The 19,212-nt window shown below is 41.5% G+C and overlaps 1 protein-coding gene across 2 annotated transcripts in view; it reads left to right on the top strand.

Annotated features, from left to right (window-relative positions):
• Window positions 1-19,212, top strand: part of DMXL1 (Dmx like 1) — a 136,809-nt gene that overhangs the window by 43,191 nt on the left and 74,406 nt on the right. For both annotated transcript variants that reach the window (XM_073676944.1, XM_073676939.1), the window contains exons 3-8: window positions 590-667; window positions 3,227-3,305; window positions 5,787-5,919; window positions 8,854-8,920; window positions 13,194-13,372; window positions 17,505-17,694. In XM_073676944.1, coding sequence (XP_073533045.1) covers window positions 590-667; window positions 3,227-3,305; window positions 5,787-5,919; window positions 8,854-8,920; window positions 13,194-13,372; window positions 17,505-17,694 — 726 coding nt within the window. The remainder of the gene's footprint in view (window positions 1-589; window positions 668-3,226; window positions 3,306-5,786; window positions 5,920-8,853; window positions 8,921-13,193; window positions 13,373-17,504; window positions 17,695-19,212) is intronic.

Raw genomic sequence — 19,212 nt, 5'->3', positions numbered from 1 at the left:
AACTTGTGTCTGTATCTTTAGGCTTCTACACCAGCAGTGTCTCAGGTATTAGTGGCTTATCCCAAGTGTGAACATATGGAAGCCAGCACGCTCGATCCTTCCCTCCCCAGAATGTGCATTTGGGGAGAATCTGGAGACCCAAAATACTCATTAGTCTGCATTCCCTGTCAGCCCCTCTTTCTCTAATCCTGAACCACATGAGTTGGAGGACACGGCTGGGGTCTGCTATACTGGTTCAATCACAAATTTTCTAAAATGTAAATAATGTAAGAATAAAAAAAACACAGTCTGTCTATAAGCCTACTTAACGGCCATAAAAACAAAGGAAGGCTTTAATCATTGAAGTAAATGAAAGCATTGGCTGATCTATAATGTGTTGTGGAGTATAAAAGCCTTCTAAAATTATAACCATTATGTATGTTCTGAAGAAATTTCCCTGTGAAAAATAGAGCTCATGGGACTCACAGAATGAGGCCTCCGCTGTACCGACAGTCTGCACATGCAGCAATATAAAGGCACAGATTGCAGTGACTGTGAAGACAATAAAATAAATACCATGCATCTGAAATGACCAATTTTCTGCTTCTAGATTGCAGCATCATACAACAATGTGATTTGCATTTTTGAACCGGTGAATCTGCTGAAACAAAAGAATGCTTCATTACAAGTAAGTATACGCCCTTGGTAATTGCTGGTAGGGATCAGTACTCTTATATTGTTATGTTGGCGGCACTTCTGCTCTTGTGCAGCATGCAGTGTGTAAGGGATTGCGCAGGCACACTTCCTGCCTAATTTTAAAATGTGTGTGGAGAGACACCACTGCACGATAGGCCGTACAATTGCTGGGCAACCTTCCGCCATTACGGAACAATAAGACCGCTGTACAATGCTCCTGCACATCAGACACGTGCCACAGCAGCTGTACCACCATATGTGCGCAGTGCTGTCACTCCACACCCAATGTCATATCCAGCAGAAGAGTATGACTGTACAACTAACTGGTGGTGGATTTGGCCCCTATAATAATTATACCCTTAGTGTTTTAATCGCTGCTTCTGTTCTGCATAAACTGAAGTTTAATCAAATATGCTAATTATGATGCCCAAGGAGCTTAGCGCACTATTCTTTTTGCTGGTTTTTAATACCTCGCCTCGATCTCTGATGATTAACACTGGCTTTCGTGGGCTTTCTCTGCAGACATTGCTTGCTCCTAGCAAGGCAGTGCTGTCTTTCACTAATGGGGGACAGGGGCTTGAAAAAACAGTGGGCCGAACTGTGAGCTGAGCACCCGATCCATTTCAAAATCCACATTAAAACTTCACATAATTTTTGGATATTCTTTGATGTGGATTTTGAAGTGTATCCACTTCATAGTCCATATCAACAAAAACTTCTTATCAACATACCCTTAGAAAGCTGAGCACGATCTTTCTGTGTCTGCCTCTGTTTTGTTTCTCATTCTGCACCACACTCGTCCTTCTCTCCTTTCTCGAGAGTTTAATAACCTGACACCTCAATGTGCTGAGTCTTTCTTGTCTTGAGCAAGACTGAGTTGAACTGTTCTGTTTTTGTTTTTTAGTTTTTTTTTCAGTGGATGATTTCAGGAGGCAAGAGGGAGCAGGAGGGGAATAAGTAGCTTATAAGTGGAGAAAGAAACAGAATTCTTTGAGATTTATTACAAAGTTCCTTATGTTTGCCTGTAGTATTGACTTTTCCCTTTTAAAGTAAAAATTAAACTCTTAAAATATTTTTTCTCTAGTTAAGTTAATCATGATTTCTCTGTATTTTATTTTAACCCCTTCACGAACTCTGACGTACCTATACGTCATGTGTCGGGAACCTGTCATGGTTGGGAAGGGGTTCCGAGCATATGAGGAACAGTACATCATGGTGATTGTGTGGGGCACAGAAGCTGTGTACGGGCGTGATCGCCACCGGGAGCTCGGCTTACTTTGTAGCCGAGACCCGGCTGTCTCAGACAGGAGTGGTGCCTGCACCACCCCCGGTTGTTTAACCCCCTAGATACCGCGATCAATAGTGATCACAGGATTCAGAAGGCTGAGAGATGGAGGGGGCTCCCTCTCCCATGTGATCGGCATCCCCGCAACGTCATTGCAGGCTGCCGATCGATGTCAAGGTAACCGGAGGTCGTCATGACGACTTCTGCGTCAGCCAGCTATGGTGGCCTGTTTAGACTGTGCCAGGAGCATGGTCTAAAAGGCGTTCTGTTAGTGTAACATTGACAGGTAGAATGCATTGCAATGCAATCAGTGATCAGCGTATTAAAAGTTAAAGTCCCTTAGAAGAACAAAGAAAAAAAAAAAATAAATAAATTACAAAATTGTACACATTTGGTACCGCCACGTCCAGAACGACCCGACCTATAAAACTGTCGCACTAGTTAATCCCCTCAGTGTACACCATAAAAAAGTGGCAAAAAACTATGCTTTTCATTGTACTACCAAACAAAAAGTAGAATAAAACGCAATCAAAAAGTCAAATGTAAATAAAAATTGTATTACTGAAAACGTCATCTTGTCCCGTAAAGAACAAGCTACTATGCTATATTTTTACATAAGCAGAGAAATAAAAAAAGTTATAGCTCTCAGAATAAAGTGATGCAAAAACAGTACTACTTTTCTAGAACATTAGTTTTTATTGTGTAAAAGTGCCAAAACACACGAAAATGATGTGTAGTATCGCTGTAAACGTACTGACCCGAAGAATAAATCTGCCTGATCAATGTTACCACACTGTGAACGGCAAACAAAATAAACAATTCCTGAATTGTTGGTTTAATTGATTGCTGATTAAATTTTTGATATTTTCATAAATAAACTCAAATCATATCGACCAAAATGTAACATGAAGTACAACATGTCATTAAAAACAATCTCAGAATCACTGGGATATGTTGAAGCGTTCCAGAGTTATTACCTCATAAACTGAAACTGGTCAGAATTGAAAAAATTGGCCTCGTCAGGAAGGTGAAAACAACAGGCTCGGGGGTGAAGGGGTGAAAGAAGATTTCCACCAACAACCTAAACATAAGCCATATACAAGTAACCACTGTAGTTATTGTTTGAATTTTCATGAATACTTAATACAGAAAAGCAGAACATTTTTTTTAATCATTTTTTCTAAAAACTAAGTGATAGTTTTTACCTTTTTGTATTCTATTCTAAACCTCAGAAGAAAATACTATAGCTATATATTTTTTTCCTAGGGAATTCAGTCCCAGTGGCAGAAACGTGGCCGTATAGTCTTGGACTCTGTTGCGCATAATTTAAGTTGGGACCCAACAGGTGAGCAGCAGTTTTGGATTCTGGTACACCATCTTTTAATGTTTATATGCTTGTTACCACCTATTTTTAATATTGTACTAATTTTAAAGGGAGCCTGTTATGTTGAAATTTGTATCTGATCTGCCGGCAGGATGTTATAGAGCAGGAGGATCTGATCAGGTTGATATATATTTTTTATGGGAAAAGTTTCAGTGAAACTTTAAATGTTATTGAAATCCCTGGTGTTTGTATACACACGAGCACAGTGAGCAGCCCTACTTAGTGATTGGCAGTCCATTTTGTATGTCTGCATACAGACATCACTGTCAATCACTTAGCAGGGCCGCCCACTGGACGTGAGTGTGTGTGTCATACATATACTTGTATTACATGTAATAGGTTTTGCCGTGCACTGCAGTATTTTATCAGTATTTTGCACCCATATTAGTAAGCCAAAATCACCAGTGGAAAATAAAAACTAAGATAATTGTACAGTGGCTATAAAAAGTCTACAAATCCATGTTAAAATGCCAGTGTTTTGTCATGTAAAAAAAATCATACCAAGAAGAATCATTTTAGAACTTTTTTTCCACCTTTTAATGTCACGTAAAATCCATTCTGAAGCAAGCTGAAATAATTTTGACGGGTTAAATGAAAGTATCAAAACTTATATAATGTGGTTGCATAAGTGTGAACACTCTATTTTATAATTGGGGACGTGGTTATGTTCAGTGATTCCGATTTACTCCGTATAAAATTTAGCTGTTATAAAATGATTTTCTGACATTTTCCTAGTTGCATTTTACTGCAAAAGCCATAGTCCGTAAACAGTTTACAACACAGCAAAGATGTCTTATTGTTGAATGCTTTAAGTCAGGAGAAGGGTACAAAAACATTTCTAAGGCATTAGATAAACCATGGAACATGGTGAAGACCATCATCAAGAAGTGGCTTAAATTTGTCACTATGTTTTGCCAAAACATACATCAGATCAGCCAAAAGCATGTGGAAAAAACATGTTATGGTCTGATGAAACCTGGGTTGAACTCTTTGGCCCTGAGTCCACAAGATATATTTAGCACAAAGCTAGTATTGTGCATCACCAAAAGAACACCATTCCCTGTCCCCCCGCTATTCCCCAGCCTCTCCCCTCTGTCAATCCCTTCACTGGCTCCCCATTGCCCAGAGACTCCATTTCAAAACCCTAACCATGGCATATAAAGCCTTCCACAACCTGTCTCCTCCATACATCTGTGACCTAGTCTCCCGGTACTTACCTGCATGCAACCTCCAATCCTCACAAGATGTCTTTGTTTACTCCCGTCTTATCTCCTCTTCCCACAATCGCATACAAGATTTTTCCCGTGCATCCCCCCTACTCTGGAATTCTCTACTCTCTTGCATACTGTGGAAACCTTCAAAAGGAACCTGAAGACCCACCTCTTCCAACAAGCCTACAACCTGCAGTAACCCTCGCTCCACCATGCCGCTGCACGACCAGCTGTACCCTCACCTACTGTATCCTCACCCATCCCTTGTAGATTGTGAGCCCTTGTGGGCAGGGTCCTCTCTCCTCCTGTACCAGTCGCCGACTCGTTTTTGTTCAAATTTATTGTACTTGTTGTTTTCTATGTATAGCCCTTTTAAACATGTAAAGCGCCATGGAATTAATGGCGCTATAATAATAAATAATAATAATAATAATTCCCACAGTGAAGCATGGTGGAGGCTGCAATATTCTTTTAGGGTTGATTTTCAGTACTAGGGCATTAGTCAAGGTAGAGGGAAATATGAACAGTTCCAAATCTCAATCAATTTTACATCAAAACTTTCAGGCTTCCACTAAAAAGCTGTAGATAAAGAGGAATTTCACCTTTCAGCACGACCATGGCCCGAATCATACAAAATCCACAAAAGAATGGCTTTGCCAGAAGATCAGCGTTTTGGAATGTCCCAAACACAGCCCAGACCTAAATCCTGTACACAGGAAATGCCCTCACAATCTGACTGATTTAGAGCTCTACTGCTCCATATCTCTGGGAAGAGTGGGCATAGATTACCATTTCTAAATGTGTCATGCTGATAGACATCTACCCAAAAAGGCTGAATGCAGTCATAAATGCAAAGGGTACTTCAACAAAGTGTTAGATTAAGGTTGTACATATTTACACAATGTTATTTTAGTCCTTTATTTTCATTTTCCACAAAAAATATGTTTTTCAATTGAACTGTACAGATTGTAGGTGACATTAAAGGTGGAAAAAGTTCTGAAATTATTCTTATTTGTATGATTTTTATTTTAGATGACAAAACCTGACCTTTTAAAAGGGATGTCTAGACCTTTTATATCCACTGTATAATGCACAAATTAGTGTTTCAAACCTACCACTAGTTTAGGCATAACAACAAACTGATTGTTGAACACCTATCAAAATGTCTGCCCTGTGACAGTGGCCTTAGTAAGAACCCTAACTTGCTGAATAGACTACTAATTTGTTTCAGGTACACGTCTGTTAATTGGCTCAAGCAGTTTACAGCTATGGTCCAATGCAACGGTAGAAAAGCTATCCAGTGATGATTCTCAAGAGAAGCCAGACACTGATTTTACCCACTGGACTTGTATCTGGCAGTGCAAGTAAGATATTTGTGTACAAAATGTCTATATTTCTTCTTACAGAAATTATAAATGTGAGTGCATTATTTTTAGAAAATTTACAGTATGTGCTCAAAAAACTAATATCCCCCAATGACACAGCACAGACAACCTGTTTTAATAAAAAATCTTGTTCAAAGTGCTAGACAGCCTCCTATAGAACATAAGAGCAGAAGAGTGTAATGATTTAGTATCATGACAAACTGTATAAATTAATGCAGCTCAAAAAATGCCTGCTGCTTCCCTGATTATTCTATTTATTTATTTTATTTATTTTAAATCAGTCGCACAACTCTCAAGATATTGGTCTCATTATGTATATGATCTTTACAAGGGGATGTGACTAACAGGATTCCCTGGAGGTGCGTCTGTAGTGGCTCTGCATAATTATCCTGTGAGCAACGTCCCCTTCATAAAGATGACCACCAAATAAAAAAGCCCTTATTTCTGGAAAAATATGAGCTATTCGAGGGAGTAGAGGGAATAAAACATAAACAGAAACTGTCCATTTTGATTTGGCTGTAGGTTCTCTAAATAAAATGGTCAGCCATGTACAAATGATAGTGCTCCTTTTTAAGGGATTTGTAAGCTAGTAATCTGACAGCAGCTTGAGGTAGGGGCAGAGACCCTGATTCAAGTGATGTGTCACTTAGTTTACGGGGTGCAGCAGTTGTGATAGTCAGTTTTTCTCTACTGCAGATCTAACAGAGTTGAGCTGGGTATAACCCTGTCCACACCACAGCTTTCTCTGCATTGTATAGTGACAAAGAGCTGCTAATCCGTGCTGGGGCGGGATTGGACAAGTTGTCCTGTAGTGATAATCTCCTGCTGATAAACTACTGATTGTATTGGAACAGCAAATAAAAGCCTGGTAAGTGACATATTGCTGCAATCGGGCTCTCTGATCCTACATTATGCTGTTCTCAGATTACATAGCGAAAACTTGGTGACAGATTTCCTTTAATGGTGAACACATCTGTACATATGAAATGCACACAAGTTTAATGAGTGAAAGGACACTCCAGAATGAGAGACGTCTTGCAACTTGTACAAATACTTTATGCATCCTTAATATGAAGGTGACAGCTATTACACCAGAATAACCTCAAATGTGCTTGTAAGAGAAGGCGAGAAATCATCTATCTCAATGACTATAAACTAGGGAATGCTTTGGTAAGGGACTCTCCAAGAGACTAAACCTCTGCTCTCTTTTGGTAAAAAGTATAGTGGCTTGCTAAAGTATTCACCCCTCCCCCCTTGGCATTTTTCGTGTTTGGTACCTCATAACCTGCAATTTCACTGTGTTTTTTGAGGGTTTGCATCAGTTCATGTAAAGAACGTGTCTACAACTGTGAATATTTGGTTTTCTTTTTGTTGTGAAGCAAACAACAAATAGGACAAAATAAGTGAAAACTTCAGTGTGCATAACTATTCACCTCCTAAAGCCAGTACTTTGTAGAGCCTCCTATTGCCGCAATTACAGCTGCAAGTCGCTTTAGATAAGTCTCTATGAACTTTCCACATCTTGCCACTGGGATTTTTGCCCATTCCTCAAGGCAAAACTGCTTCAGCTCCTTCAAGTTAGTTGGTTTCCTCTAGTGAACAGCAATCTTCAAGTCTGACTACTGATTCTCAATTTTATTAAGGTCTGGGCTTTGACTAGGCCACTCAAGAACATTTACACGTTTCCCCTTAAACCACTCGAGTTTTGCTTTAGCAGTATGCTTTGGGTTATTGTCTTGGTGGAAGGTGAACCTCCGTCCCAGTCTCAAATCACTGACAGACTGAAACAGGTTTTGCTCCAGGATATCCCTGTATTTCGCACCATCCATCTTTCTCTCAACTCAAACCATTTTCCCTGTCCCTGCTGTCGAAAAACTTCTCCACAGCATGATGCTGCCACCACCATGTTTCACTGTGGGGATGATGTTATTGGTGTGATTACCTGTGTTGGTATGGCGCTAGACATAGCGTTTACCTTGGTGGCCAAAAAGTTCAATTTTTGTCGTATCTGACTACAGCACCTTCCTCCATACATTTGGGGAGTCTGACATGTCTTTTGGCAATCTCAAAACGAGTCTTACAATTTTTGTGGGTAAGTAAAGGCTTTTTTCTGCCCACTCATCCATAAAGGCCATCTCTATGGAGTGTACGGCTTATTGTCGTCGTATGGACAGATACTCCAGTCTGTTTGGGAACTCTTCAGCTCCTTCAGGGTTACTTTTGGTCTCTGTGCTGCCTCTCTGATTAATGCCCTCCTTTCCCAGGCTGAGAATTTTGGTGGGCGTCCCTCTCTTGGCAGGTTTGTTGTGGTAGCATGTTCTTTCCATTTGATGATAATGGATTTGATGGTGCTCTGTGCAATCATCAGAGATTGGAATATTGTTTTATAACCCAACCCTGCCTTGGTCTTCTTGGTGTTGTTTGGTTAGTGGTGCTGCTTGCTTAATGGTGTTGCAGCCTCTGTGGTCTTTCAGAAAAGGTAAAGTGTATATACGGACAGACAATGTGACACTTACACTGCACACAGGTGGACTTTCAAGAAGCATGTGATTTACGAAGGTAATTGCTTGCACCAGAAATTATTAGGGGCTTCATCGCAAAAAGGTGAATACATATGCACATGCCAATTTTTAGTTATTTCATCCCATAAATGTAATTTATGCCTATATTTTTCTCACTTCACTTCACCCACTTAGACTATTTAGTTCTGATGCATCACAAACAAATCTGATTACAAAAATATTTAAACACAGTTTGTAATGTAGCAAAATAGGTAAAAAGCCAAGTGGGGGTGAGGGTGAATACTTAAGCCACTGTATGTGAATCACTAATTACTGGGTTTTCACAAATGTATTTTCTTGCTTTGGAAGTAAAATTTCATCTAGTCCTCATCAAAAAAATTGTATTTTACAGAACCGCTTTTTCAGTCCATCTTATGAAGTTTTCCCCAGATGGAGAATTTTTTGCTACAGCTGGAAAGGTGAGTGTTTCCTTATTTTGTATTTTCCTAAGAGAATATTAAGATGAGTTGGGAGTGTAATGTATTGTTCACAGTGAAATTTTGCATATGTATGTGGGGTTTTTTAGGGTGGAGGAAGGGCTTTTCAAAAGTGGAGTCGGATCCAAATTGTATAAAAATTCTAATAAAATAAAAGCGGATTTGGAAACTACTCCAGCTAAAAAAAAAAAAAAAAATCAGAAGAGACCCACATGCAAAAAGTAAAGCTGAAGTTTAACAAATCCTAAGGTGAGTGAATTATGAGGCCTGGATGGATTAAAACCACATGGGAAAGCTGGCCACACACGCCGAAAACTCTGCCCTCCAACGGTGGCCAATTTTCATATGATTTGGAAGGCAGCCTTTGGGTGCAGTGTCGGCCACATTCAGCCATTATCCCTGTGTGATGATGGGTGAACAACCATTGAATGAATACCTTCCTTTCAGCCTTCATGTTATTTCACACTTACCTATTTTTGCTCTGTCGTTAATATTGCCAAATGTGTTTAATGGCATCGGGTGAAGGAGAATCTGGGAACATTGTTTGCGAATCGGAAAATACGATGGTTAATTGTTAAAATGTTCCCATCAAATTCTTGTTGAAATTGTCCATTTTCAACAACGTTCGTTTAATGAGTATACAACCTTTTGAGCCCTGTTCACATAGGAGTTTCACCTTTTGTTTGTAAAATCCTAAAATAATAAATTGTGGGTTAAATAAAGTACACCCGTGGACAAGGGTGTGTTACCATTTACTTTGCATGAAAGGGGATTTTAATTTTGGCATGACTCGCATATAATATCAGTGTGATCTAGTATATGCCAGACAATAGCTGCACCTACCGGTAAATGTTCCTGCCTGTGTGCTCTTCCTTGTCGGTCTTCTATAAATCATCTTGTGTAAACAGCCTCGTACATTTTTAGTAACATTTATTTATAGAGAACCAATAATAAGTACACCGTCATCTCACCTTCCTGCTTCTTCAGATGTGTGGAAATGTGGGTTCCCACCTGAGGACCAGGAACCATAAGAAATGTCGGGTTTATTTAAAATTCATCAGAAATTCAGGCAGACATTAGCTGACGCATTTTAGGCATCATCACCTGCAAAAACAACATTCAGCTTTACATAGATACACAAACATAACCAATTGTAAAGTTCTAATTAATCCAGTCATTGCACTGGTTACCCATTCACGACAGAAAACAATACAAACTCTTCTCTCTCACCCTCAAAGCTCTCCACAGGTCTGCATTGATCTATATCTCATCCCACATTTCTGTCTATCGCCCCTCCCGTGCCCTCCGTTCTGCAACTGATCTAAGACTAACATCCTCCTTAATCCGAACCTCACGCCTCTGGCTCCAAGACTTCTCTCGTGCCGCGCCAGTTTTCTGGAATGCACTGCCCCAAATGATCCAACAGATATCTAGCCCCCATGTCTTCAAACGTGCTTTAAAAATGCATCTGTTTAGTCAAGCCTATCACCTCAACTCACCAACCTAACTCTCCCCTGTTCCCGCCTAAATATTAATCTTAATCTGCTCCTGCCTATTCATCTGTCTCCACATCCTCCATTCACCAAATAGCACACGGTAACTGCCCTTAGACAGATACTGGCTGACGACCATGTTCTACCTATTGTGTCTCCCCATTTCCATATAGATTGTAAGCTTACGAGGAGGGCCCTCACTCCTCCTGAAACTGTTGAAATATGATACATTGTATTGTTTATATTGTCTGTATATGTCCCTACTTAATTGTAAAGTGCTGCGGAATATGTTGGCGCTATATGAATAAAAGTTAATAATTATTATTAATCATACGCTGATGATGAAAACCATGGTTAATAAGGAACAGAAGGTAAATTATAGCTGCAAAATACAATTTATGTAAGATCACCTAATAGAAAAACCCCTTTATTCTTTCCCTATTAGGCTATGTGCCCACAATGCTGAATTGATGCAGATTTTTCCTGAGCGTTTCTGCCTCTCCCTGGCAGACTAATCGCATGCAGATTTTACATGCGTTTTTTCTGGCAGGGAGAAGCTTTTTTGCATGTGTTTTTTGAAGCGATTTTGAGCGCTTGAGCTGCTTGACAACTTGGTCACACTATATAAATCCATGCAACTGGCTTGGTTTTATATTATCTGACCAACTTATGCTGCTTTAAATGCAGCATCAATAGTAAAAAAAAGAATTAAAACGTAAAAAATACTCTGTCCTTGGCGTCCCGCGGTGTTCTCAAAGGACCTCGCGTGACCATCACCTGACTAAATGACGTCACCGCAGGTCCTTTGAGAACACCGCAGGACGTCAAGGACACAGTACGCCACCAGAGAGGAGACCAGGGGCCGCCGGAGAGGTAAGTATAATGTTTTATTTTTTACGTTTTAATTCTTTTTTTTTTTTTTTACTAATAATACGCGGGTCTGGAGGAGAGTCTCCTCTTCTCCAGACCCGGGTACCATCCGCGCATTGAACCGCATAACATCCGCATGCATACATGTGTACATGCGGATGTTATGCGGTTCAATGAAAGTCAATGGCAGCGATTTTGCCGCGATTCCGCAAAATAATTGGTAGTGCTGCGGATTTTTCCGCAATGATAATCCGCAGCGGAAATTTCCGCAGCATGTGCACAGCACGTGCGGATTATCATTGGGAAACATGGCAGACAACTTAACAAGCGTTTTTAATGCATTTTCGCGGCGGAAATGCATTAAATCCGCATCGTGAGCACGCTGTCTAACTTTTTCTGTGGGAAGCGATCATTATAAAATATACAAGTGTTATTTTACCGCTCCAGCACCACTGCTCTGGTGGTCTATGTCGGACCTGGATGTGGTGATACCTTTTCCAACAATTGCTGACTCAGTCATTTGATTAATGGGATGATGTCCCCTCTGTCATTCACCTGACCACGTAGCCAATCAGTTGTTTTGAACTTTTAAAGTCGATATGTTACCTTCATGACCCTGGAATAAGTGCGATCTAAGTATAAATATGGTGCGGGCATTAGAGTTGGAAATGTCGGATGAATATTGCTGAACTCTAGTGATGAGCATACTCGTTTAACTCTTTCGCCGAGCACACTGGGTGCTTTCCAAGTATCTTCGGCGTGCTTGTATATTAAGTTCGAGTCCCTGCGTCTGCATGAGTTATGGCTGCTAGTCAGCCTCAACACGTGAGGATTCCTTAATAAACAAGCAATCTCTGCATGTGTTGAGGCTGTCTAACAGCCATAAATCATGCAGAAGCAGGGACTCGAACTTAATATACGAGCACCTGAGCGTGCTCGGTGAAAGGGTTAAACGAGCATGCTCGCTCATCACTGCAAATTCTGATCTTGACCTGTATAGGCTGCAACGTTCAGTAGATGCACCAGAATTTATTTACACAGGGTCTCTTAAAAGCAACGGGAAGGTTAAACAAACAACATTATCAAATTTAAATGTGTACTTATAAAATTGTCACGATTATTACCTGTGTCACATGTAATTTTGCTTTCTGCTCTTTACTTTCCACCACTAATGTTTAAACTCCCTCCCTCCATTCTGTCTAATCTTTTTACTAATTTTTCTCTCTCAATTGATAGGTTTTAAATAAAAAAATAGGAAGACCCAGTAAGAAGCAGATTAATTTAGAACATTATTATTTAGTCATTTCTGTTGGGGGGAACTTGTCTTACCTGTGATGATGAGGTGTTTACTGAAAAGTGATCTCTACAGAACAGTACGTATCAGCCTAATGTAAGCCTCAGTGTCCAGAGTGAAAACTGCAAGCTAGTGACATGGAAAATGAAAAAAAAACATTGCAATAAAAACCAAATTTTAACATAAACTTAGGTCGTTTTTTCATGATACATTAACTTTAAGTCCCCAAAGATCTGTGTTCTTCAGAGGTCACATTGCTTTCACATTGTGGCGTATTCACAAGTTGACCATTGATTCTGCTTCCAGGCTGTATTGCTATATGCTTCATTAGCTATAAAGCCAGCAGGAAAAGATCTCCCCTTTTGCTCTCATATTCTTGGAAATTGATTTTACGTTTTATAATGTTCAAGTATCAGAGGCTCATACCATTAGAAGGGTACCATCTTCAGTGGGGTTTCTTTTTTACTGAAGGCTCAGGAGCAGTAGGAAGCTCCCTTCCTACAAGTTGTATGGTTTTCCAAATATTGATATTGTTCAGTTGTCTTCAGGCTTTGTTTTGTGCTTCACCTGAATATTCTTTATCTGCCTGTTTTCACAGGATGACTGCCTTGTAAAGGTCTGGTACAATACTGAAAGCTGGCACTCAGCTGTTTCATCTCCAGTTACCAGCCCAGAGAAGGAAGGTGAAGGAGAGGTGGAATTCTCATTTATCTACCTTGCTCATCCTCGAGCAGTAACTGGGTTTTCCTGGAGAAAGACAAGTAAATTCACACCACGGTCAGTGCACTTTATAGGTCATGTAGCAATGACTGTCAGTTGCACAGGAACTGCAACGTTAATAATAAGTAATAACACACTTTATTAAAGAGGTTTTCAGACAATTACATCAGCTTCAACTGTTAGCAAATTATTATGCAAATACTAAAAAAAAGTTTTATTCACCTTCCTCGCTACAGTGTCTGCTCTCCACTAGTTCCACAGTCTTTATTGATGAGCTACAGCAAAGACTTCCCAATTACAGCCAGGGCTGTGGAGTCGGTAAGCCAAATCTCTGACTCCTCAATTTTCCGAATCTAGACTCCGACTCCACAGCACGACCTCACTACTGAGCGTGTACATAAAGTGCAGCACAGATTCATCTCAACTAAAAGCCCAGATCCTTAGATCAGGAACAGAACAGACATTTATAGGATATTTCATAACTTTCCAGAATTCTTAGAAAAAAAATTACAGCACATACTGCATTGTACTACTGTACCCAATTTATTATATAGTTTTGGAGTCGGTCCATTTTATACCAACTCCAACAGAATAGACTCCGACTCCAACTCCACAGCCCTGATTACAGCGCATGGGATCAATGCAGCCAATCATTGGGCTCAGGGATCTTGTGTATCCAAAAAAAAACATGACTTTTCATGTCAGAAGCATACGGTAGTTTAAGGGGTTTTCTCAACAATTATGTCAGGAGCACACTGCTTCCCTGACTCTCAGCTTTCTACTTGATTGACAGTGCAGACCAGCAGTGCTGTCCCGCCGCCATACTGCATAGCACAGGCAGCTTGGCCTCTGTAGCATTGGGAGAGCGCAGCTGCACCTATCTGGATCCAGATGTTTCCAAGCTCTATAGCAAAAATCTTTCAAGTGCTGCACTCCTTATCTATCAGACATGCTAGATTTAAATATTCCTTTGTTCTTGGGAGTGGAGAGAATTTTAAATGAGACGTAAATTGCAGCATTGCTTGTTTAATCTTTTATAATGTTGCAAAAACCCCTTTAAGGCTATGATCACGCTTGACATTACGTTTGTGCCGTTTTAGGAAGAGACCAACTGAATTAATGTCCAAAATAGATCCATTGCGTAGTTGCTGCAGGAGACCCTGTGGATTATTATGGAGTCCTCCCGAGTTCCAATATGTGTCTATTTTCAGAACTGAAGAAGAAATTCCTCATGTAGAACTTTTTTTTCCATTCTTAAAACTGACATATAACAGAAGCCTGATGCACCCACAATAATCAGTGGGCTGCCTCTGCCTCTGTCTGTCTGTAGAACAAACAGTAATTCCATTGCTCTGTTTCTAAACCAAAAAAAAAAGTAATGTCGGAGCACAGTTTTGAAAATATCCTTTAAGGTTAGGCCTTCTAATGTTTAGGCCAGGGGTCGACAAAGTTGTTCAGAATCTAGGAGCCAGCCAAAAAATTTAGGAGCCAGAATTTTTTTTGTTGACAAACTGTACATATAGACCCCCTCACACACGGCGTCTCCCCGGGGAGCACGGCCTTTGTATGTACTTACACAGGTAGCGGGAGATGAGAACTGGCCCCCGGCCACAGCGATCCTTCCCCCCAGGGCCGGCTCCAGGTTTTTCTGGGCCCCGGGCGAAAGAGTCTCAGTGGGCCCTTTTAACACATACACGATTCATGATGCACAGATACGGCGGAGAAATATATATATATATATATATATATATATATATATATATATATATATATATATATATATATATATATATATATATATATATATATATATATATATATATATATATATATATTTATTACACATGGCCCAGCCTGCCCCCTCATCCTTCACATACGCAGACATATGCGTGCGCGCACACACGGTACGCAGACATATGCGTGCGCGCACACACGGTACGCAGACATATGCGCGCGCACACACGGTACGCAGACATATGCGCGCGCACACACGGTACGCAGACATATGCGCGCGCACACACGGTACGCAGACATATGCGCGCGCACACACGGTACGCAGACATATGCGCGCGCACACACGGTACGCAGACATATGTACACATACAGACATACACATAGATAAAACAGACAAATATATATACACAGTCATATACACTGACATTCACATACATGCACTCACACAGACCCATTACTAATATTTTTAATATGGGGATTGGGGAAGCCTCACTCACCTGTCCCCGGTCCAGTGTCCTGTCCAGCAGCTCCTCGGGTATGGGGCAGTGCAGGGCCCCCGGCGTGTCACAGACTTCATGGCCCTGGAACATCAGAGGGGCCCACTTGCGGTCGGGTCCGGGCCCCTCCCGCCCATCTGTGCAGGACCTCCGCTCCGACGGTGTTTGATTGCCGACACTCCCCCAGACATGGCCGCGCACTGTGCGGCTGTGTCTGCTAGTAATGACGCGGCAGGAGCGACACACAAGCACAATTAAAGGTGCAGTGCCGTCGACCCTGCCGTGTCATTACTAGCAGACACAGCCAGACAGCGCGCGGCCATGTCTGCGGGAAGTGCCGGCAATCAAGCAGCGCCTGCGTCCCTGAACAGGTGCCGAGGAAGCGGCCAGGGCCCCGACAGTGAGTGGGCGGGTGGGTGTGTGGGCCCGGCCCCGACAGTGAGTGGGCGGGTGGGTGTGTGGGCCCGGCCCCGACAGTGAGTGGGCGGGTGGGTGTGTGGGCCCGGCCCCGACAGTGAGTGGGCGAGTGGGTGTGTGGGCCCGGGCTCCGACAGTGAGTGGGCGGCTGGGCCCCTCTGATTTTCCAGGACCCCGGCACTTGCCCGGGTACGCCGGGTGCTGACGCCGGCCCTGCTTCCCCGTAACCCAACTCTCCCTGTCCAGTCCCGGAGCATAAGGGGGGGCGGAGCAAAGTGGAGAAGGCGGCCTGAGTGATACTGTCCCTGCTTCCTCCGATTGGATGACTCCGTGCAGGAGGTGGGATTGGATTGAGAGTATTTTTTTTTCTTCTCAACTCCTCAAGCACCAGGCAACATTTTCTAGGCGCCAGACAACATTTTCTAGGTGCCACTGGCGACCAGGCGCCTGGGTTTGTCGAGCCCTGGTTTAGGCTATGTACCAATATTAGAAATTTCCCCTTTTCATAGGATAGAGGGTACCTTCTCTATTGTTGGAGGTCCGACAGCTGGGACCCCCATTGATCCCGATAATAGAGCTCTTCAGAGTCCGGTCTGTATAAAGCCGAGATCGAGCATTCGCACCTCCACTCTTTTCATTCTTGATGGATGTGCCGGAGATTGCCGAGACCAGCCCATTGAGAATGAGTGGAGTAGAGGTGTGCATGCTCGTCCTCTGCTTCCTTCAGACGAAACTCTTCAGAGCCCCATTCTCCAGATCAAGCTGGGTCCCAGCAGTCGGACCCCCTAGAGATCAGGAAGTTATCGCTTATCCCTATAACCCTTTTAAGTTTAATGTTAAGTATTATACTTAACAATTTCATGATCTATTACAGACTTTTCTATGACTGCAAACCGGTGTGAATGTCTTTTTTTTTTTTTTTTTTTCTCTGTATCATGCACATTCATTTTTACAAATCTAATTCAGATGCCTAAAGTAAGCTTATACGTTTTCAGTTAAAAATCTCCCACGTTGGATTCATGTCCGTTATCGATCCAACTCACAGATCAAACTTGCCAATGCAATGTACAAGTGCGTCAACATCTCAGACATCTCACTGATGGCATCCTAGTACTGTCAGCTCTTCACTGAGAGAAGTTTGAGAAACCAACATGATTTACTTACTTTTATGCATACCTGAAAAACTCATGAGATATTGATGAAAATCGGATTCACTGATGAAAGTACGAGAAAAAAACAGAGTGAAGCATTACTGCACGTTGTATTTTGATGTCCCCAAGAGATTTTCTGTGTAACAGGCCTCGTTCAAACATCGCTTTTGTTTTTCATATGTGACAAAAAAACAGACAAATTTTTTATCATTGCTTATCAGATTTTCATCGATGGTTGTCTTCTGTTGAAGCAAGCACACCAGCACTTTTCATGTAGATTTTTGCACTGCTGAACGGCAGAAGCATCATCATCCCAATGTGACGTTTTATTCTGCTGTGTAATCCTCTGTACAGCAATACATTTAGAATTATTTTGTTTTTCCCTTATAGTGGTTCTGTATGTAATGTTCTTCTCACCTGCTGCAAGGACAATGTCTGCCGGCTCTGGTCAGAGACATTGCTGCCTAACGACAGCCTTTTATGTGGCGATGGATTTAGCCAAAAAATTGAGCCCGACAGCTTGAATAATAACTTCAAAAGAAATCCATCAAGTAAAGAGCGTGTACAGAGTGCACTGGAGGTGAGGACTGCAGTTATTGACATCGTAACCTGTAATCGTTATCAACTATTTTTAATGGCAAATTCACCTATAAGTGGCCGCCTTACACATTATAGTGGCATGTTGGACACATTGGTAAATTGTTATACTGTAGACACTAATGTAGTGTGTTATCCACAACATAAAAAGCTAGAGCTATTACCCCACTGTTCAGACTGTCGAGAGAGAACAGTGTAGTAAATGATGTACTTTTGCAATTAATGGGAATAAATGTGTCTGGTAAACAATGATGGGGGCCATAGCACAGTGCCAGGAGTCCTATCCCACTAATCTGACCTAAGCCCTCACTGCTCTGTGATGCCTAGTGTCCGGGTCAGACGATGCAGACAAAATTCCGTTCAACATTATATAGTTTAGTGTTGTGAAGCATTGGAAACAATATTTTTCTTCTTATGCCCCTTTTTTGGAAGATATTGACAGTGTCCAGTATATGACAGTACAGGATTTCTCTTATGTGCAGTTATGAAAAGCCGCAGACTATGCAGACTTTTATACATTTGCATCAGTTTAATCTGCTTTGGGTTGTTGTTGACCCCCATCACAAGCTCTCCCCCAACGATCTGTCTTTAACAGTAGATTGTTCTACAAGATATTTCATATTCCCAGTGTTATGCTATATGCACAGAAATGCTTGTGTGTTTGACCAGACAATAATGTTCAGCTCCTTGATGTGTGGTGTTCTAGTGATGGCATCACACAATTCCTCCCGAGCGGGGATGAAGCCTGCTGGGAGTGCTGGGTTGGTACCTGCTTTTTTCAGACCTTGTTAGATCAGAATTGACAGTTATTGACCATATTGTCAGGAATTGGTTGCCAAGTAACTAGCCAAGGACATAAGCCTCTGACTTATGCATTAGAACAAAAAGCCACAGAGCCCTTTACGGGGGGAGGAGATATTCCATTAATTGCCAAGGTTATAGCTAATATGAGACACAACTAATATTCTGTAGGATAATCAGCTGTTATCCATGTGTGATAGTTTATTACCTTTACCACATCTGTAAGATTTAATGTCATGTCTTAAATACATAGAAAGTATGTTAGGTGCAGTGCAGCTAGAAATGTTGTCCTTTCTGCATATTTTGGGTCATTTTACTTCCCTTTGCTCCTTTCCACTTTCAGCTAGGCTCCTTTTTGGGGTAATGTTGTTCCTTTTTCAATCTCATGTTATGCAGTGTGGAAACTTAAGCTTTGTGTGTGTGTATTGTGGTAGAGTTGCTCGCTCTGCTGCACTTGGAGGTAGACATGGAAAACTGTTTCTTTAAATTCTTTGGTACTTTATTTAAAATGGCATAAACCATGGCAAAGTTCATAAAATAAACACGGCCCTTCTGGCATAACAGTAAAGAAAAAGGTACAGAACAGTCCTTACACCTGCCGGGGTCCGGCCACTCATGGTTAACAATAACATACAGTCCAGGTTAGCACAAAAACACAAGCTCCTCTCTCTGAGGAGGTAGCTTCTCCATACACTGAACA

This window comes from Phyllobates terribilis, unplaced genomic scaffold (genome assembly GCF_046119375.1).
Source record: "Phyllobates terribilis strain yellow unplaced genomic scaffold, ASM4611937v1 Scaffold_1__5_contigs__length_1240528914, whole genome shotgun sequence".
In the NCBI taxonomy this organism is placed as follows: domain Eukaryota; kingdom Metazoa; phylum Chordata; class Amphibia; order Anura; family Dendrobatidae; genus Phyllobates; species Phyllobates terribilis.
This window is presented reverse-complemented; position numbering and strand designations above follow the sequence as displayed.